This window comes from Rhamphochromis sp. 'chilingali', assembly GCF_963969265.1.
Source record: "Rhamphochromis sp. 'chilingali' genome assembly, chromosome: 20".
NCBI classification, from domain to species: domain Eukaryota; kingdom Metazoa; phylum Chordata; class Actinopteri; order Cichliformes; family Cichlidae; genus Rhamphochromis; species Rhamphochromis sp. 'chilingali'.
Genome location: NC_137947.1, coordinates 13,645,054 through 13,667,257, shown reverse-complemented (window position 1 = coordinate 13,667,257; position 22,204 = coordinate 13,645,054). Strand labels below are relative to the sequence as shown.

At 41.0% G+C, this 22,204-nt stretch overlaps 1 protein-coding gene across 2 annotated transcripts in view; it reads left to right on the top strand.

Moving 5' to 3' along the window:
- The window catches only part of adgrb3 (adhesion G protein-coupled receptor B3), a 119,786-nt gene that overhangs the window by 60,260 nt on the left and 37,322 nt on the right, over window positions 1-22,204 (top strand). For both annotated transcript variants that reach the window (XM_080868849.1, XM_080868848.1), the window contains exons 5-13: window positions 1,615-1,779; window positions 2,505-2,669; window positions 4,479-4,643; window positions 5,226-5,327; window positions 11,482-11,588; window positions 12,629-12,823; window positions 14,669-14,737; window positions 17,204-17,312; window positions 21,500-21,646. In XM_080868849.1, the coding sequence (XP_080724975.1) occupies window positions 1,615-1,779; window positions 2,505-2,669; window positions 4,479-4,643; window positions 5,226-5,327; window positions 11,482-11,588; window positions 12,629-12,823; window positions 14,669-14,737; window positions 17,204-17,312; window positions 21,500-21,646 (1,224 nt within the window). The remainder of the gene's footprint in view (window positions 1-1,614; window positions 1,780-2,504; window positions 2,670-4,478; window positions 4,644-5,225; window positions 5,328-11,481; window positions 11,589-12,628; window positions 12,824-14,668; window positions 14,738-17,203; window positions 17,313-21,499; window positions 21,647-22,204) is intronic.

The following is a 22,204-nucleotide window of genomic DNA, read 5'->3' as shown; positions in this document are numbered from 1 at the left end:
GCCACAGCACTGTCCATCTACTGCAGGTTTCTGTTTAACATTTGCTTATTTAAAACATTGGAAGACACACTGAAGCTGAACGCTCATTTTCAATAGCCATCAGAGCTCACCAGAGCCTATACTGCAATGTCATATAGTATTATTTTTTAATATTATGATTTACTTTTGAAAGTGGCCACCTTTCCATTTCTCTCATGCAGAAAATAATCAAGTTAGGTAAGGGTGATATATTAGAGCATAAATATAAGTTTGAAGATTTATAGATAAAAACAGACATTGACTTTTTGGTAACAAACACAGTTTCAGTATTTTCTGGGTTTTATGCAATGCACTTAAAGTTAATGCTGGGCCTTAACTCTGTCAGTAAATGTACTTCAGTGCTGGCATCAAGCTGCCAACAGTTGCATCAGAAACTAATATCAGGGGTTAAACTTTTACATTTTGAAAGCAGTGTGTTCATCACTCCATATCTCTGTGTACATTTAGGAGCACTGCCAAGACAAGACAGGAGGTGTCTTACTTCTGTCTGCCTCTCAGATTTCCACATTTCCCTCTCCAAAGTAAAACTATGAGCCAATAGCAAATATTCTCCGCAGTTTTATGAAGACTCACCATCTGTCAACTAGAACCCAGTTAAGCTTACACACAAACCAAGATGCCAGAGGAATGCTGCCTTTTGCCAGCTATTGTTTTAAATTAATTGAAAAAAAAAGCAATTATAGTTTAAAAGTTGCACTTTTGTCAAGAAACATTGTGTTACATTAGAAATATCTATATTTAGAAGCATGTTTCAGTGGAATAAATGATCTGAATAGATAGATCGGAGGGTATTAGAGCATTCGTTTATGTCAAACTCACGGTTGACGTTGAATGCTAGATAGATAATCTCACTGATGTTGGCTTTAATGAGCAGCGGTGACAAAATGTTGTTCAAAAACAACATGCCACAGATTTATAATTCAAAAGGAAACAACATAACCTCCGCAACATCATAATGTTCAATACATTTTCCTTTTTTAAATTTATCCGTCTTTCCTGATATGTAGTCTAAATATTGCACACTTACTCTGAGGACTGGAAGCAGGCTATAGATTGTCTGTTTTGTGCATTACCATGATCAGTATGTTAGTGCAATGACAGCTGTCCAGAACCATTGTCAGCCCACATTATCTTGAAGGTCCCCTGCTATTAGATTCTCAGTCAACCAAGAAGATTCAACAGACTGTGACATTGTTAGACCTGCTGTTCCTGATGGTTACCTTGGTTTAGATAGTCTGGACTCTTATTGTTGGTGTTCTGCACGTCGAAACTCCCTTGTCAGAGATTGACATTTTTATTGTGTTCTACCTGTGCTACTGTATGGCGCGTTGTTAGAGGAGCAGCATTTGCTGTTATTGTGATAAATGTTTGGAGGAGACTGCAGCTTATGGCTGAGCTAGAGAATAGCCCCCACAATGTCTGTGTGCTCTGTGTTTTACTTACATTACTCTGTTGCTAATTCTTTTGATTGATTTTGTTTCATTTATGGCTCAGCGCAGTTCGGTGAGGCCTTTGTTTATGCTGTATCAGAGACAGAGACATTGATTAGGCCTGACGCCTTTTCTGTGCCCGCAGTACACGGTGTGTGGGAGGAGTGGTCACCGTGGAGCCTGTGCTCATTCACATGTGGCAGAGGTCACCGCACTAGGACTAGGATGTGCTCTCCTCCCCAGCATGGAGGCAGGGCTTGTGATGGACCTGAGACCCAGACTAAACTTTGCAACATAGCCCTTTGCCCAGGTATCATCTGTCTGCTCGCTTAATCTGTTAGAAATCATTTTATTAACAGTTATGAGTAAAGCATGGACTCGTTTAAAAGATCAGTTCTGTAAAATGCAATACACCTCACATATATTAGTCAGTGCAATATTTTAAAGGTAAGTAAAAAAAGAAAAGGGAATGGATGCAGACTCTGAGCTTACACAATAAAGCGGTTTAGGTAACCCTGTTGAGAAGGAATACTGTAATACTGACGTCAAAATCACTTACTCGCAGTTGCCTGTGAATGGTAAGCAGATTAGTGATGATGAGTTTCTCCACACAGTAAATGTTAGCTTTGCTGTCCTAGCAGACTCAGTGAAAACAACTCAATTTCAGATGCTTTCCCTCTTCCCTGACAAGAAGGTAGCGGCACTGTGTGCTTTGAACCTCTTAATAATATGAATCTTAATATGAAGCTACTCTTCCAATATCTGTTTTTTTATGTCTTATTCTCTTTTGTCTCTGACTTTATTGGGAAATTCTAGTTGAAAAAACAAACAAAAAACAAAGCAGACACCCGACTGAAAGTCTGAGTCTTCAAATTTGACAAGTTGCCCTGTAAATTTTTGCATTTCACATAACATCTGTTTTATTGGCTTTCAGTATGAGAGAGAATAGTGATCTGAATATTTCCTCCCATTTCTGTCTGCCCTCCTTTTCCCTTCACTTGGGACATGCTTGTTGGGTTGTGGTTGGTGCCTCAGTGGACGGACAGTGGCAGGAGTGGAGCTCTTGGAGCGATTGCTCGGTGACCTGTGCCAATGGCACACAGCAGAGGACCAGGCAGTGCTCAGCAGCCGCCCATGGGGGATCTGAGTGTCGCGGTCACTGGGCAGAAAGCAGAGAGTGCCATAATCCTGACTGCACAGGTAAAAAATCCTGAGCCTCTTAATTCCATATCCGCTTTGATGTCTAAATTTGAAAACAACGATTCTAAACAGGGAAGAGAGAGAGAGACAAAAAAAAAGCCAGCCCGTCCCATATTGTCATCATCATTATTACAGTCATTACCATGTAGCACAATCTATCGCCTTTAACTGAGCTATCTTACTCTCCCTGATGCGTACAGAGAAGCCCTGTAGCAAGAATCAAATCGGCATTGTAAGAATCAAGAGTAATGTTCAAGACCGTGCTCTATCAATTGGATTTGAAAAATCCAGTTAGATATACTGTATGCCTTTCACATAATTCTGGGTTAGCAGCCCGAACTGTCTGTCAACATCATAGATGCATTAGAGGCTCAAAGATGTCTGCTTAGAGGTCTCAATCAGGCTTTGAATTGTCTGATCATGTGAAGGGTCTGAGCACTCTCATAATCTCCTGATGCAAATGTAGCTGCAAAAACAGCTAGGTTTCTAGTCTGTAGCTCGCCGATATGTGTGTGTGGAGCATGGTTTCCTCTTTAGTTTTCAAAGTCATTACAAATGGTGTTTCAATAATCAGCCAGCCCTGTGGTCTGCCGGACCCCTAAAACAGAGGCAAATGCTTGCGAATGCGTATTTTTAATTTGTGCTTATGATAATGAAGAAGGTGATGCTGTTGTTTGCCGTTACAGTGAGAGAATGCATTATACAGTTTATTCATTTAATGAGGCCTATCTATTTAGCAAGTCCTACTTGTTTCCAAGGTGAGAGATCAATCATTAGTGAGAAACACAGCCACTATTTAACAAGTCAGCACAATGTCCATTAGTGCTGGAGGCACTGCTTTGACAAAGAGTTCAAGGCAAAAGCATCATTTTTTCTTTTTAGAACTAGCTAAATGCATGTTTGGCTAGTTCCTAGAAATTCTGGTATTTTTTTAATGTAACTGAATAGATTAAAGTCTTTAAAAAAAGCCTAATAACTACAATAAATGCCTGTGCAGGTTTTTGAATCAATGCTATGTGTTTTCAAATGAAAACAATTTCTTCAGAACTGCTGGAACAATGAGCTCTTTGAAACACATGAGCATGCATCTGTTTGAAGAATCAGCTGCTTCATGTGCAGGCAAAGAAATCACTATTCACTGGGATTTGATCAATGTCTTGCAGATAGTTTCAGCCAACAGGTCATCGTGGTTTTTCCTGGTTTTTCTTGCTTCCAGTAGCAATCCCGACAGAGGTTAGTTGTAGGACATGATAAATGCCCGTATAAGTGAAGAAGGGGTAAGTGGAGGTTAGAATGAGCGGTGTGTGTTTCCTGCTCACACGGTGTTGTACCTTTCCATTCAGAAGGGCGTGTGATTTACTACATCGCTGAAGGGGAGCATCTGTTTTTTTGTCTAACGCAGAGTTTAACAGTGTTCATTACAAGGGCATAAATCGTACCTCTGGGTTTGGAAACGTCAGCATAAATGTGTGTGTGTGTGTGTGTGTGTGTGTGTGTGGTTTTATTTGTTTTTTTAATATCGTCAAAACGATGTGAATAATCATTTTCTTTAGCCATAAAATACACACACCCCTGATTATTACAGGTGATATTGTTCATTTGTGAAATACTGCCAAGAAATTACGTTTTCAAACTAAAAGCATGAGTAGCAAAATATATAAATGTAATCAAAAGCTAAAGATATCACACACTAAATAAAGACATTTTTATAGCTGTTTCTTTTTAGTTGATCTTCTGCTGTTTTTTTTTTTAAGTAGTTGTTGTATTTGTAATAGTGTCGGTTTCTAACTAGAAATGATTCCATTTTAGCTAATGGCCAGTGGAATCCTTGGGGTCCGTGGAGTGGCTGCTCAAAGTCTTGCGACGGTGGATGGCAGAGGCGTGCTCGGGTGTGTCAGGGGGCAGCGGTGACTGGGCAACAGTGTGATGGGAGCGGAGAAGAAGTCAGAAAGTGCAGTGACCAGCGGTGTCCAGGTGAGTCAGAGCATAATAAGACTTAAGTCTGAGTGGCCACAGAGAAGCTGAATGAAAGTGAGGAGATAATTATCTCTGTGCACTGACTGACATGTCTTGTTATAAGAGATCAGTTAAAACTGAGTCTGAAGAGGGGGTGCAGATTAGCAGAGGTGGATGACTGAAATAAATGAAGAAATTGAAATCATGGTGACGGACATACCGAGAAATTGAAGTATCATCAAAGCTTAAAGTACGGTTTTCAAAATAATCTCCTTTGAAGTAGAGTCTTAAACATGAAGTCACGTAATACTTCTATTCTCTGAAGTAAAGGAAGCAGTGTTCCACAAAAACGTTAAAAACGTTTTTTCCATTATTATAATTAAGAAGTACCTTCCCTCATAAAGACTGAGGCATGTGAAGAGGGTAAATTTTATTATAATCCATGAATGCATTCTCAGACTCTCTGAAACTATACAGCTTTGATCTCCTATATTTCCATACCTCTTAATATGCAGCATGAAGAAATTGTTGCATCATATTGGAAAGACTAAAAAGCTTTTAGCATTGATGTAGTAATGTTTGTATCACTTTGCACTCCAGCACCTTATGAAATTTGTCCTGAGGACTATGCAGTGTCAATGGTGTGGAGACGAACCCCTTCAGGAGAACTCGCCTTCAATAGATGTCCCCCTAATGCCACAGGTGAGGACAGAAGCTACATCATATATTTGTGTATTTTCTTTTTTTTAAATATGAGACTTAGTTGTGTTGCTTTATAGCAACAATGTTCCTGGTTTGAACCACTTGTGGAGTTTGCACGGTCTCCTTTGGCTCTGACTTCTACTCACAGTCCAAAGACATGCATGTTAGGTGAGCTGGTGTTTCTAAATTGGCTGTAGGTGTGAATGAGAGAGTGTGTGGTTGTCTGACTTTGCATTGGCCTGTTCAGGGCATGCTTCTCGCTCAAAGTTAGCCAAGTAAGGCTCCCCTGGATAAGTGGTTAAGAAAATGGATGGATGTAGTAAATGGTGAAAATAAAAGCCGAGTTGCCTCAGGTCTTCTTTCAGTTTGACACTGAACATTTCATTGTTGGCAGCAGTTCCAACACTAGTAAACAAGCTTTAATCTGTGATGTTAGATCTCCTTTTTGATTTCGCAGGGAAAATATTGTGGGATTTATAGAATTTAGGTTCATTTTGCCACCCACCTCGGCATGGTCAGGAAGTCAAACGCACGGCAAACTCGGGTTGCCTGGAGCAATGTGCATTGATTTGACTTGCAAACAAGTGGCAGTGCAAATTCAAGCAAGCGAACTAATGAAAAAATAATTATTAAACTGTAAGCACTACTGGCAAATGAATGGAACTTGTCTGCAGAGACACAACCCTTGATTTACTTATTTTTTCCACTCAAATTTTCTGGAAATTTAAGATAGCAATCCTGCATGACAAAAAGGTGCAAAAAGACAGACGAAATTACAAATTTTATATTGTACAAATAAGCATTTTACTAAAAAAAAAAAAAAAGAATACACTGCAATAAAGCTTCTGCTGTAATCACTTTGAATGACATTTTGTAATTAGATTTTCATTTTATTATCACTAGTTTAATTGTCCTTATAGAATGAAGCTTTATTGGTAAGTGTACTCATCTTGTTAAAATCCTATTACTTATCCTCATTCCCCCAAGGGAAAAAAACATATTGGATTCCATCCAATTTAAAATAACAAGACAAGACTTTTCATACATGTATCAGCGCAATTTTGCCACTTCATAAGGTGCAATGCTTGCTGGCCCTAAATGTCGAAGTTCGCCTGCACACTCTCCGGATAGTTGATAAAAGCTCTTCTTTCCATTTCCACATGCGGTGATGTAATTTATGACTGCACCGTCAATACACTGCCTGTGCACTGGATGGGGAAAAAAATGTGATTCTGAGGGCATTGTTAAAGAAAAGCACACTGATGTCTGTTTTCAGACAATAAGCAGAGGCTTTAATGCGTGCATGAAGAGGAGAGCAATTGAAGTTCTGTAACAGATTGAGACTAACTCTGAGCTATTGAAAAGAAGAAAAAGGAGGGGGAAGCTGGGAGAGGATAAAAAAAGGGATGCGGCCTCTGATAAATCTGCTGTGATACAGGTTACCTTTGCTCTTGCTGAAGGTCAGTTTGCTAACAGCAGACAGACATCGGCGCAGTGGAGGGCTGTCGTGTGTAGAAAGTTGCATGTGGGTTTGACACAGTAAGCTGTTGCAAAATGCAAAACAGTCTGGCGTTCCTAAAATTACATTTCGTCCCCGACCATAAAATGGCTAACTTGCAAACTAGATGTAGTAGCAAACACACTGTCATTCACAGATGGCTCACCTGCGGCAAAGTTACGCAGAGTAAGATTTAGTAGCATGACATTACCTTTCCGGCTTGACATTAGTTTTATGGCTAATAACTGTTTGGCACCACTAAGCTATTTCCAGCTTGCGGTGAGGGATTGTGTGTATGTGTGTGTGTGTGTTTATTTGTGTGATGTTGGAAATGCGACACCTTTCTGACCTTTACTAAGAATTTCATTTACACCAAGCGTTGTCTTTATGTGCTAAGTTCGGGTCAGACAAGGCGAGGCTCTTTATTCTGCTTTAATGAGCTTTCTTATATTCGCGTGAGCTGCGACACAGAAGATTAATTCAGACCACGTGTTATTTTCTTACATGCAGCTAATTTGGATGCAGTTTCAGATGTGAGCACGCTGTCGCTGCTGCCTGTACTAGGTCAGCACTCTGGGCTGAGTTCTTTGTAACTGCCAGTGTTGGTGGACTTCAAGTTCAAGTCTTCAAGTTCAAGATGTGCTATTGGTACCGTATGTGCAGTACATCTTGAACCCAAAGTGATGTTATCAGGGATGCTATTTCACTTTGCCAAAGAACTGGGTTATACTATAACAGTCTCATAATAAAAAGGTAAAAATCCAGCTAGCAGACATATTTCATGTTTAAGTATAGTGCATCCTCCCTGTCAAAGCTGGCACAGAGGACTGGGAAAAAGATGGTGATAGACAATAGGTCAGGGCAGGTCAAGTTTATCTCTAAAGCCATTAATCACAGTTCTAGAGTCAGCAGGTTTCGGGGAGCATACATTAAGAAACCATAAATGAAAACAACTCTTCAAAACCTTTGCCCTGGAATTAGATCAAGGTCAGACTCAAACCTTTAGTGAATTTCCTCACTGATAGTCTCATCCTTCCTGGACAGCCTGATACGAAATGGCAGAGGTAAACAAAGATGAAATATTGATCAGAGAAGGTAACTGAAATGTCTGAAGTGGGCAACACGAATGCAGTGTGACGGCACGGGTGAAACATCCGAATGTGTTAGGGGGCTTCAGCACCTACTCACCCATAGCGCCTGTCGTCATCAAGGTCATCACAGAAAGAGCGCTGGGTGCAGGGGCGTCCGCACCGACTTGGTCATCGGCGATGACAACTGCCACCGGAGGCAAGAATGGGGGGAAAAGCGAGACACGTATGGCACATGAATTTGTTCGCAGTATAGCAGCCAAGCAAAAAATGTCCCCAAACTGGTAAACATGCGAGCTACATTTACATCTACTTTTAGATGCAGAGTGTGCTGAAGCACAATGAAAACTGTAAGATTTTGAGCTTCCATTGCCCATTTATCATAGTCTGGTCCTTCATTAAATAAAGGTGTATGGTTTAATTTGTTTCAGAACAAAAGCAATTTAACAATTAGGTACAACAACAAGGTATTGTTAATGACACAAGATCAGCTACAGCATTAAAGCCATCTGCCAAATCTTGTATAGGTCCACCTCGTGCTAGAAAAACAGCTCTGACCCAGTGACGTTTGCACACAGAACCCTGGAAGCATCATTTAGTGCACGTGATACCGGCAGTAGATCTTTTGAGTACCATGGGTTACTTATTAGGCTTGTTTAGGCTTGTTCCCAAGCATATTCAGAGCGAGTGGGAGGCCGGGCCAGTGCCTTGGGCTCTTTGTTGTGAGCAGATTTTGCAGTACAGCGTTGAGCATTGTCCTGCCGAGGAAGGCAGCTGATGCCGGGGAGTGCCGTTGCCACGGGGGTGTGTGCTTGGCCTGAAACAACGTTTAGATAGGTTGTAGCGTCAAAGGAACACCCACATGAATGCCAGGACCCTAAGTTTCCAAGCAAAACATTGCATTTGTATGAATGGATCGGCGTTATTTGCTAAACCTGCCAGTGGCTGCTCGGTGCAATAAATCCTTTGAGTTTGATTTATATGCCGTTTCTATTCCCGCTAAGACCTGAAGGTACTAGTTACTTTGGCGGAAGATGTTTTGCATTCAAAAGTTCATGTACTGTTATTTATGTGCCCGTGTAATGAGAGCCCCAAATCTCAATTATCAATTAAAGTTCAAGTCATCCAACTGAAAGTGGGAGCAATTAAAGCAGCAACACCACAGGCTATTAAACAAACTCTTCACAGGTTAATGCAGAGAAAATTATCCAGCCGTCTCCAGCAAATAAATTAGACACCACCCTTCACTGGGGAAGGTATTCATTTTTTTATTTGTTAGTTCTACCTTTTCATAATATTAATGGCAGCCATTTCAATCCAAGACGTTTTACTTGTCATATATTCCAGAAACATTTTTTTTAAAGAATGTAAGGGATTTTTTTGTTCTTTTTCACCACCGGATGGTAACCACAGAAATGTTGTTCAAAGCCTCTTTTTAACATTGTCTCGTTTCCAACTCCTCAGCTGGTAAACACTGTTTTAGTATTCCGTCTCGGTGAGGATCACTTGAATAAAAATTCTCTTTTAATGGCACCCAAGTCGAGAGCGCTGTCAAACCAGACAGCGACAGGTCAGCGCCTCAGTGGAGTGCAGCCTTGGTTTTGATCAAGCACATCTCCACTGACCTATATTTCATACTCAACTTACTCCACGTACATCACTGATGATGCAAGGACAGATGACAGATTGGGGCAGAATTACAGCGAAGGCCTCGAGTTTGTGTCTCTAACCCTATTTGATCCCACTAGCAACCCGTCTCAAAGCCAAGGCAGATTGATATCTAATTATATATCTGTACAATATAAACTTCACTTAAAAATAGATCAGTTTGGGAGAAATTCAGTTCACAAAACTGGCAAAAGAAAGACTTACAAATGAATCAGTGTCTATCTCTCAACACTGACCATTCATTAAGCTTCTTTTACTCTTGTTTTGCTGTTTGCATACGGTGGCTTCAGGAGTGCATCTTTCCTGAGCAAGTAAGGTGTGCTTATGGACATATTTATATAAAGTGCAAGTCTGCTATTAGGTTTTATTTTTGCACACTTATAAACCACAATCGAGAGCTCCCCTTTTTCAAACTTAAAATTAGGTTATTTAAATAAAAGATGAGCTCCAGTGCAGGGATTTTACATTAAAATGATTTTTGCCTTGGGTAATTTGTGTCTTTGAGGACTGCTGAAATCACATTAAAATTGCAACATCATACAGTATATTAATAATATAAACACAGGCTACCGGTGACCAAAACATTACCTCTCTTGCTGTTTAACTCCTGCTTCGTGTCTATACGTGGACAAAATTCACATCACTGAGCAACCTCAATGCTTATCAATTTCAAGCAGTTCTTGAATTTGACCTCTTCTTATTGCTCTGTGCCTTTTTGGCAATTCCCACTCAAAGAACCCAACCTTTCTCAGCTTACAGTGACCTTTTGGAATGTCAGAGCCAAAACACTGAAGTGAATGCCTAATTTCTAGGTCTCAAACCATCATAAAACAGACTTTTTACTATCTTTTTGATAAAAATTCAGAGCGAGCATTCTTTTGATTGCTGGCATCCTTAACAGTAGATAGAGTGGTAGAGATTGTGAAGCAAAACTCTAAACCACCCAGGTGAAACCCGCTTTGAGGGACACAGAGGCTCAGCCCAGTGTAAAGCACTGGGCCTCTCCTGCTGCCCCCTGGGTTGTCTCATGGTGATGCATGGTTGCTCCCGGCACACAGCGAGCGTGCACTCTCGGCTTCAGTGGATATCACCAAGTAGTAGCTGTGGAGAAGGTGGGCGTGTGTGTGTGTGTGTGGGGGGGGGGGGTGTTTGTGATTTCTCTTTGTCTGTGTGTGTTAGTGTGCGAAAGTCAGAGAGAGAGCACGGAGGAGAACAAGAGATAGTGAAGGTTTTATGTGAAGCCCGGATGCCAGGGGAAATGTTTTGTGCTGTGGGAGTTTTCCTCAGGATGTCAAGCACCTGTTTTGGAGCGGTGGGGTGATGTGTGAAGTGCACTCCACCAGGTCGACAGCTGGGAAGGTGTGATGTTGGACCCCTATGTAGGCCGTGTGGGTGGATATTGGGTAGTTCTGCTATTTCAGGATTACTGTTTAAATGCCTGACAGCTATCACAGCTGAGTTGCTGCATGTTTGAATAAGCGACTGCAAGTTGTATTAGCCGGGCACGCAGAGCATATATTAAAAGGCACGGGACTGTGTCGTTTGGCATAATATTAAACCATTTCTGTTCAAATACTGTAATACTTTCCTTCCATAAACCTTTCTTTATTGCCTTCTCTAACGAGCGGGTTACATCAAATTTTGATGGTGAATGACGGACAAAGAGGAAAAGATAAGACTCTCATTAAAAGTATTAATATTATTCTCTTTCCTTTTTGTCTCTCTCCCCTCCTCTCATATCCAACTAATCCCACTCTACCCCTTCAATCTGCCTTTCTTTGCCCCACCGTTGGTCTTAACTCCACCTACCCCCCACCTCTTCTGCGCCTGCTCATCTTCTCATCCCTCCCTCGCCAATCCTCCTCTCCAAATCTGTCGCTGTCTCCTTCCTCCTCTACAGGCACCACTAGTCGACGCTGCTCTTTGGATCACCGCGGTATGGCCTTCTGGGAGCAGCCCAGCTATGCTCGATGCATAACAAATGAATTCAGATACTTGCAGCAATCAGTAGGTGCAAAGTCAGCTCCCTCTCACAGCCTCTGTTTCCAATGCACCATAAATTACCTCCCCAGTGTCCCCCTCCCAATTCTCATCACAATGTAGCCAAAAAGATTAACCACTTCCAATAGAGGAGCAAATTTAAGCACACATTTTTTTCCTTTTTTTCCCTCCCTGATGTCCTTCAGCTGCTGAATTTAGAGTTCCAGGCATGTTCTCGTCTGTGTTTCTAAATAAATTACAATATTGATGATATCGCGGTTACAATATATGTTGCTCCTCGGTTACTCGTCACTTGCACTTTGCTATGTTTTGGTAAATAGGATCCACTGCAACAACTTGCAATATTTTGTTCATTTAAAATAAGACTTGCAGCATGAAGAAAAAAGTAAATAAGTAAATAAATAAATAACAGTTAGGGAAACTCAGTGAAACGGTATTTTCAGTTTAATAGAATCATATCTTTCCCTCAAGAGAACCTTTTGTGAATTCTCTCTTTTTTTCTTTCTTTTGTCGTCTGATGAGACTTTTTAATCACACAAAAAGCAGTTTTCATTGAAGCCCGAGTGCATTTTATTGCACCATTTCGAGTACTTTTGCTTTAGTAGGTTTGCCTTCAGCCTGAAAACACAGAAGCGCTTCCACTAGAATAGGTAATTTTGGTAACCCTCCATCACTGTTAAAAATAAAATAATTCAGAAGAGCTGAGATAGCACATATAGCGCTGCACCTGTGAACGTGTATTTATGGACGTAAACCCTGTGCAATGATGTGAGATGTCATTTCACTCTGCAATTTCTGCCTAAATGTGTGTCTTCTGCTCCAGTTAACTCTTTTATTCGTATTGGCTCATTTCAAAACATCCGCGAGGCAGAATACATTTCAGGCCTGGCGTAGATATAAGTGTCACATAAAGGGCCTTAGAGAGTAGAGTCTTTCTTCCTGATTTTTTGCACCCCATTTAATCTAAATGTGTAGCTTAGCGTGTATCTTGCGAACTCAACAGAGGACACCGATGCCCCAAGTTCTGTCCTCTCCTGTTTTTGGAGGTTCAGGGGCACCTTGCCAAGGGCCAGAGGATGCTGGCGGGGGATGGGATGTCCCAGGTCACAAAAAACCTGCTGGATCTCACCCAGAGGAGGAACTTCTATGCTGGTGACCTCCTGTCTTCAGTAGAGATCCTTCGCAATGTGACAGAGACCTTCAAGAGAGCCAGCTATGAGCCGTCATCCGATGACGTGCAAGTAAGTGGACGCTGGCTTCATTTGAACATGTGGACATGAATCTTTGTGAAGTATGCAAGGATGCCATGCCGTTACTTAGGTAACATAAATGTTTTATCATTTTGGGTACCAGAGCTATAATGTGTAATGTGAGAAAAATGAATTCTATTGTGTGTGAAATAGCACAAACACCCAGGGCTCTATTGTATCAGGAGATCTACTCCACATCCTAAGCTGTTTCATCTCATCATGTTGGGCTTGACTGCAGTCTTGATCCTCTTTATGTCAATAGGATGATGGAGATTATAGCAAAAGCCCCACCTCCATCACCAATAAGACAATTTATGCTCCCAGGGCTGTGCCAATTTCAAAGCCACCCTTCACAGGCCTCTTTATTCTGTCCAGCATGCATACATGTTAGGTTTTTTTATATATATATGTGGTTGTTTTGCTGCGTGTGCATGTGTGAATGGTTGTGCTATATATGTGTGCAATTTTTTTTTGCTAATTGAGAATAAAATAATTGTTATTATGTGATGCCAAAAGCATACTGTAACAGCATACTACTGTAGTTTATTCGTGAGGTTTCAGGTTTTGTCTGTGTTTGTTACTTCTGGATAAAGTCATGAGTAACAGCTCCAGGAAATTAGAAAAATGCGAGACTTGTCCATCAGCTCTTTGCTGTATAGAAATAGTAATAATTTCTCCTTTATTAGCAGGAAAGTTCAGTTATTTAAATACCAGCCACACAGTTCTCTGCTTACTGATAAGCTCGGTCAGATATTAAATCGGAAATATAGCCGTAGTGTTTGGCATTGTGCTGTTTTCTAGGTTTCAGGTAACTCAAAGCACATAAAGAAAGGCAAAAACAAACAAGCTGTCCTACTTAGGTGATTACAAAACTCTGATCTAATTCAATTAAAAAAAAGAAAAATTCAACTCAATTAATCATGCACCTCCGAAGTGTGGTGATATTTGGACTACAAACTGTCAGAGATGCTCTTTTCTTTAGTTTTCTGTTGGTTTAGTTCACTTTTATCAACAGTTTCCTCTTGATGTAAGGCGCATGGTCCTTTTAATATTCTGCAAAACCCCAAATGTTTTGTCCATGGATGGATACAAAGATGCCATTCATCCGTTTTCCTACCGTAGAAAACCTATGAAATGAGGAAAATGTCCTATCTCTGGTTATTAGGAGCGTGTGTGGGCAGACAGGAGAGCAGTCAGCCAGCCCAACCCCTCCGTGTGTCTCTGCGCTAATGCAGTGTTAAAGTGGGCACATTACCACCAGAGGGAGCATAAGCATTCAAGTAGAAAACAAGATAGCCTGTGTCAAGAGAGAGAGCCACTCCCTCAGGCATATTGTAGACCAAACGAAATAACAAGGCTAAAGATCAGACAGGGGTCCTATTACGACTGCAGGCATGCACCCCAAGCAGTCCCGCTCTCCACTGCTGAAGAAGACAATCCACACAGCTGCTCAAACATTCCCTTTCATCTTTTTTTTTTCTGATTGCAGCTTGTGCTTTTCTCCTGTAGCATTAAGTGTTTGCTGCAAGCTGCAGGAGGTCCAAGGTGTGTTGCTGTCAGAGCTCAAGCACAAATTCCATCATTTCTCCTATCGTTTACCATCACGGTTTCAGTGGCAGATTTCCTGGTGCTATTGAGCCCTGCGGGAGAAAATCATTATGCCCCTACAGAAATCTCTTATTTTTCGCTATCGTAAATGTTAGTATATTATCCATAACAGTAGGTTTTTGGAGTGCATGGTGTTTATGTCATGATTTGAGAAAAGCGTCTAGCTGCAGTGCCTGTTATGCTGGTGTGTGGGAGTGTTATGCATTTTCCCTTTCATCATCTCCACAGAACTTCTTTCAAATCATCAGCAACCTCCTGGAGGAGGAAAATAAGGAGAAATGGGAAGACGCGCAAAAGGTAAGCATGTGGCAGTACACCTAGTAAATAATTCAGGTTGCTGCATGAACACTGTTTGCCTCAAACTTCGACTCAAAGCTTGTTTGCAGTTTCTCCATCTGAATAGCACAGATTAAGGCAAGTCAGGTGGATTTAGGATTATGTTACACTTACACATATGGTAGTGAGGTAATTTAGCAGGTGTGACATCTGGCCTCATTTAGAAAAAAACTAGTTCCTCCGAGCTCCACTTGGTGGCAGCAGCACCGCCATAGACATTCTCCAACCATCAACACTGCAGGACTCATTCCTTCTGCATTGTTTCACCCAGCTGATGCCGATGAAAGCAACCAGTGTGATTAGGACCTTACTCAGGTCAGTTTTACCATAAAAAAATGAACATTTCAGCAGCAGTCTCCCCTCTTGATATTTATCATATAGTAAAGGTGGATGGCAAAAAATTGTTTCAATATCCTTTAGAAATTGAGAAGCAACATACTGCAACACAGCGGCAATGGTGTGTATGTCAAAATTTAAGTGCCAAAAAGTACCCATTCACAAGACTTGTTTATTCACGAAGATTGGATTCTAGCATCGTCCTGGTTTAGACACATCTCTCAGTTTGAGAGGTGGCAGGTCTTGTTTTCAAAACCGCCACTGGTGTCTGAGACAGCCTGAACCCTGAAATCACACACATCCAGACTCTGACAGAGATGCCATCTGTGATGACTGCGAGTCTGCAAAGGGCATCTGCTCTGTTGTCACCTTCACAGGTAAATTGGGTGTCACCTGCACTGACACATGAGTGAGGTGATGCCTTAAAATGACTTTTTTGTCTTACTTTCTCCACACCTGACTTCAGCTGATGCTATAAGGGGACACAGGCAGTTCAAATATTGCTCAGAGTGCCAGTCCTGGCTGTCTACACAAGGAGTAATTAGGTGTTTACTTACTGGAGCTTTAATTTGGCAGGGCCCCTAAAGGGATGATGTCGGTGAGAGAAGCTCACAAACTAGCAATTTCATCAGCGAGTATGCGTAAGAGATAAGGACAGACAGATCCGAGGAAGTATAGATAAATAAATATAATAAATATATTGTCTCCATGATTTAACACCCAGAAGAAATGTGCGACACTGTTAAATATTCCCGCAGTTATTAATGTGCATGTCTGAGATGTGCTGCTTTAGTTACATCATTATAAAAAGTGAACATGGCCAAGCTGCATCGCCTTACACAGTTTTTCTCACTTGTTGGGTTTCTTGCATTAATGAGTGTTCTCGGCTCAGCTTCCACAGCACCCACACACCAAAAACACGTACATGAAACACCTCACTATTGGGCTTAACTGGCTGTAAAGTTGGCTTTTTGCACTGATCACTATATATTCACCTCCTGCCTCTGTTACCATGGCAAGGAAAGGAACAGCTCTGTCTGCAGAACCTCTGCTGCAGCCATTTCCCTGCACTGCCTTCACGTCTCGCGGTTGCCATGGAGACCAGCAGAATGAGCATTACTGCACTCTGCGTCAGACATGCCGGAAGGGGCGACATGATGTGCTTTTCTCCCCCACTATGGCTTTCACTCTGCTGTGTCAGAGGCTCTCGACTTCAGCACCGCTGATCCGTTATCCCGGCTTAGCCACGGCACATGAAGAGGCATGTGCACACACACACAAGGTGCTACAGAGGAGGGAAATACCTGCCTCAGGTGTTTGTTGAATATCAACTTAGAGTGAGGTGCTAATTGCTAAATGCCACTCAAAGGCTTCTCTAATTGCCTGACATCACCACTGTGTGCTTACACACTTATTTACGCACCACGATTACATGAGTCTTGTGCAGAACTGAAAAATGGTTTTGCAGTACAGCACGATATATCCCATTAGATGTGAGACATCGCCAGTAGATGGGCAGCCAGTAGATGGGCAGCCAGTAGATGGGCAGCCAGGACAGTAATCCAATCTTTTGAAGGTCAATTATTGGATTAACGTGCCTTTGATTTATTGACTTTGGGGAAAAGAGCTGAGTGGACCAGCAGTGTTACCGCTTGTGCTATAGAGCTGTCCATGGTTCTGAATTCATGCCCCTTCACTCTTATGTGAGTGCTGATGTCCATGGAGCAACACATGAACTGAGGCAATCACCCTTGACTTGGCAGTGCTTTTCCAGAAACAGGCCAGCCACCAAATGTGCTGGCACAGCTGGTGGTTACAGCTCTGATGCTGATGTTATTTGAATGGTTCAAATAGGGCTACAACTAATATATATATATATATATATATATATATATATATATATATATATATATATATATATATATATATATATATATATATATATATATATATGACTGGTTAATCATTTTCTTTTTTAGCAAGTTTAAAGATTTTATCTTTCATACAAAAATAAGTACAGAGCACCGCATTTTAATCACTGGAGAACTATTTAAATTAAAACTGTCCCCTTGTCTTTATTATCTTGTCCAGATCTACCCCGGAGCAGTGGAGCTCATGCAGGTCATAGAAGATTTCATCCACATTGTTGGACTGGGCATGAAGGATTTCCACAATGCCTATTTGATGACTGGAAACTTAGGTAAGAATCGACCCACTTTGCCTTCGGGCCCACAGCCGCTGAGATCGTTTTACCATTTGTTTTGGCTTGATATGGACACATAATCCCTGTGCTCCTCTGACTCCTTGTGTCAATTTCCCCACCATCATTAATTTAGGATAAATGCTGGGCAGTTGGGGTGGGGGAGTAAAATTACTGCAAATCAATAATGTTGATTAAAAGTGATCTTGCGGTCTTAATGTGCTAAATTCCAATGAAAACATTTAACATTCAATCCAATATCAGTAGCTTACAGCACGGGAAAACCTGCAAGAGTAGTGCCTTCACTAGAATAAATACAGACAATACTTCAAAATAACAACCACGGGTACACATTTTATTGATGCTCAAGTACATTTTAAAACACTGGGGATTTTATAATGTAGTTCAGTAAGAGCAGCACTGCTTTCTTGATATTATAAAGCCTCTCACTAATTACAGACTCTATGTATAGGTTCAAAGTTTTTGGTCAATAATCACATCAAATATTTATGTTATTCTGAAGATGAAATGGTTCGGTTTGACGCTGCACTGAACTGTAGTTCTGTGAGTAAGACTTGATTAGCAGAACATACCCTATAGCGTGTTTTGCAGTTGTACAGCCGCATGAAAAAAATTAATTAAAAGTAAATAAATAAAAGATTGCTTGTCAGTTCCTTGTGAGATTAGCAGTCATGAAAAAAATACAGTAGGAGGGTCTGATAAAAGGCTGTAAAATTGGAAGTGAAATTACAAGTTTTCTTTGCAGCTGTAATGAGCTTTCCTGCAACGCTGATTTTTGTCGAGATTATGACTTGAAAAACAAAACAAAAAAACCAAAGTGCTGCTGTGGGTTCTTTTAGCTTCGGTCGCGCAGCCTCTCGGATGATCTGAGGTCTCTGTGGCATTTCATTTTTTACTCAGCCACAAATGGTGTCTTACTGGAATGGAAGAGTAGACCGGTGGTCTTCATTTATTCATGCAAGTGAATGTGAGTGTGCACAGCTGTGCCATTAGGCCATTCCTCTTAAGAGGAACAGAGATGTTTCATCCTTGTATTCTTTACAATAGCTAACATTCAGCTCACTTCGAGCACACTTGCTCTCTGTGTTTCTTTATGGTATGTGATTTCCATAATGATGAATCGGTAGTCTCCAAGAATAGCATACCAAACATGGTTCAATGAATGCACACATCAAAGTACCATTATGAAACACTGTGAGAGTCAAATTAACTAATGGATTTAGACTTGGAAATAAGGTTTGAATGCATTTCACATTGCCAATCATTAATGACTTCTTTCACAGATGTGAGAATATTTCTGTGATGTTCTCCTACTTTATACTTTATACTTATTTCAATTTGTCTTAATGGCCGTCATCCAAACTCATTGCCAGTGCCTTCTCCTTATGCTCAAAAAAGCATTAACACATGACCCCTGCTTTATACACAAAATGGAATCTGCTCTGTGAAACTGACTCTAAATTGACGGTTAAGTGTTTTATCCACATTCATACAAGTTCCTTGAGCAGTTTAATGCATTTCATAGCTGGGCTTGAATTTAAACTATTTGACTCTTATTACATTAGTCAGCTGTATCACTGTCCTGGCCTCCACTCAAACCTGCTGGACTGTGGACTAAACCGTGTCCATCTGTCAGATGTGATATGACAGGAAATATTTTTGGTAAGCGTGGAGCAATGATGCAACTCACCGCTGTTTCTCAGTCTAATAAAGCACTGAGTGGCATAATCAGGGCACCATATTCAAAACATTCTGAAGTTTTTCTCCCACATGTCCATAGAAAGAAGATATATTGATTTCATGCAACAAGAAATGCAAGAAACTGAAATAATGGAATAATTCCAACACGGTCAACAACATCTTCTTGCTTATTATCATCCGAGTTATTATATTTTGTTTGGGGTTTTTTTCTTAATTTATGTATATGCACGCTCATTGTAAAGATTACCTTTATTTTGAAATAACAACAGCGTTACTCGGTGTGAGATCAAAAGGCAAGTAATTAAAAATAAAACTTGTGTTGAGAGGAACTTGATTGTTTTGACTGAAGGAGGAACAGCTACACTAAAAGTGTGCCCACATAAAGTGCAAAGAACACTTGTCGGTAAAAAGCTCATTTGAATAATCCCATCATTTTCTGTTAGAAATCTTAAGGAGCATGAGTGAACCTCTTAATAAGAGTATGTGAATGTTGGAAGCATTATTATGTAGAGTGCTAAAGCAGCTTTTCTTTTGGAAAAAGTGAGCACAAAGGCTCGGCAGAGAGGGGGGGCATTTGGCTTTTGAGCAATTATTTGGAGATATAACATTAATGAGTTGCCTCTGGCTAGAATCAACTTGACTGGCTGCTGGTGGTGGTAAAATACAGGGGCCTAGCTGGGAGAAATTATTATGCCAGAATGGACTCTCTGATTTAATTTTTTCTTTTTTTTCTAATGTCAAAATTCATTACCGCTCCTATAAAATGTTTTCGCATTTGCCACTGCAGAGCTGTTTTCAAAAAACAATCAAGATATGATTCGATACCACATGATTAATACATCGGACTTTCTAATTATCCCATCCGTGGCCAGTGCACCGGCACAGCCAGCCAATGGCAGTGATTTCAGCTCACACACACAGTGCCTTAGCGACCACGTGGCCCTTTTTGATTAAAGGAATGGAAAGTTTTGTGTCTCCATCAGTGAAAGCCAAGTGGAGAGCATCTGGCTGAGTAAGATATTGCGGCATCATTTCGTCACTAATTTATGGCAGCCTCTTGACACCTAGATAAATACTGGCTGTCACCACTGTATCGTCCTGTGTCCTCCTACTTTTAGTCAAATAACCTTGATTGGAAAAGGCTGTCCACTGCAGCAACTTGTTCTCCCTCCTTGCAAGCTAACAGTTGGAGGACAAAGTGAAGCTTGGGACATGCAAAAAATAATTTAACACAGTCTTGAAGGTGGACTGCATTACGCTCTATTGTCTTTTTTTTTCTGGTTGTCTACTGTGAGGCTGCGTGTCATGGTCGAGAGAATATTTTGACAGTAATAGTGATTAATTTCCACTGCACACACAATAGCTGGAAATGCTCATTAATTTCTTTGCAGGATGTTTATGTTGTCTGACTTCAATGGTTTACTTAACGCTGAACCTCTCATGAACGCATTCAGACGTAATGAGCGATGCAATAAATCCCTCTTATGAAAATGAACCATACAGAATACTCTTAGTGCAATGAATCGCTGTTCAGAGGCGTCGCTGTCCGTAATTACTGCTTTATTTGTGCTGCGTAGCCCCATCAGGCGGATTCAAAGCCCCATTTACCTGCAGAATTACCCAGAACTCTGAGAGACAGTCTTCCCAGCACCATGTTGTGTTTCACAGTGTGCCCTGTGACTAAAACCACAAACACGAATAAACATGCACGACGACTGCTGCTCCCGACATCTGGTGCTACGAACGGGCCTCTTTGCAAAAACGGCAGGTCTTGTGGTGCTCTGTGATTTCATGCCCGCTGCAGGATCATCCCAAACACCTAGATGCACCTTCACTGTCACTGATTTCACTCACACATGGAGTCTCGCCAGGATTCAAATTGTACTATTGGCACAGTACAATGAACAATAGAGCTTCTGCATCAATGGTAGGATTAGCCTCAGATTCCCCTTGCTGAAGCACTACCTGACTGGGACTGGATGTGATACCAGGTAGAGAACAGTACAGCTTTATCCTCCTCTTGTAATGCTAAGGCCCTTTCTGTTGATCCTGGGTATTTTCCTTGTCACAGCCTTAGTGCACTGACTGGCCTTTTATGGCACCTCAGCAGGGAGGTGCCATAAAAGGAAAGCGTGATTAAGGTGATTACCTTTCTAGTACTTGTCAGGTGCCAGTTGTAGCTTTGGGTTTGTATTTTGCAGCAAATGAATGCGTCAAAAGCCCAGTTGGCCTGGTATGGCTGACAGATGACCTGCATATTTGCATAATGATTCAGTTTCATGTAAAATCTACCTATTAATTTGTGAGAGAATGCAGACTCTGCATGTTGAACTCGAATCAAAGGACTGCCCTTGTGTTTACTTTTGAATGACAGTGGTGCAGACTGCATGGTTATGTTCATAATTTCATTTAATATGCAATGTTCAAGCAATGCTAATAATCTATATTTCCTCGTTTTTCTGTAGTTGCCAGCATCCAGAGGCTTCCAGCAGTGTCTGTGATGACTGACATTAACTTCCCCATGAAGGGCCGTAAAGGCATGGTTGACTGGGCCAGAAACTCTGAAGATAAAGTGGTCATCCCAAAGGGCCTCTTTGTTTCCCAGTCAGCAGGTATGGGACTATATCACCGAGTCATCTGACTGCTAGTCAAATACATCTTTCTTCAAGAATCAGAGGCACATAAACAGTCTCCACGTGCAAGCTCCATCTGTCTTAGAATATATATTCAGTATATACATACATATATTCTGTCAAGCTTCAGAATTACAACCTGCAGCAACACATCTTAAATGTGCAGGGAAACTGTAGTAGATTCGCAGGATTAATGCTTCATGGATACACAATGATTGATTCACTGGCCACTGTTGAAAATTGGAAAATATATGTCTTCACATCTCAGCAGAAGTGGAATGATTTTAGCTGAGTTGGAGTGTCTGACAAGTTACTAGACTTTCAAGCAGACACATCTGTCTTCTGAAGAATGGTTTTTCCCTTTAATGTTTATGCTTCACCACTCCTTGTTTAGAAAAAGTGAAATAATGGTACAAGCCTCTGAACAGAGCCAGTTTGCTTGCCTGTGCTTGTTCAGTTGCAAGAGTTTTCCATCAGCTCAGCATTTGTAGCGTCCTCTCAAACAATGCCAGTTGCCACTCTATACTGCAATCCAGA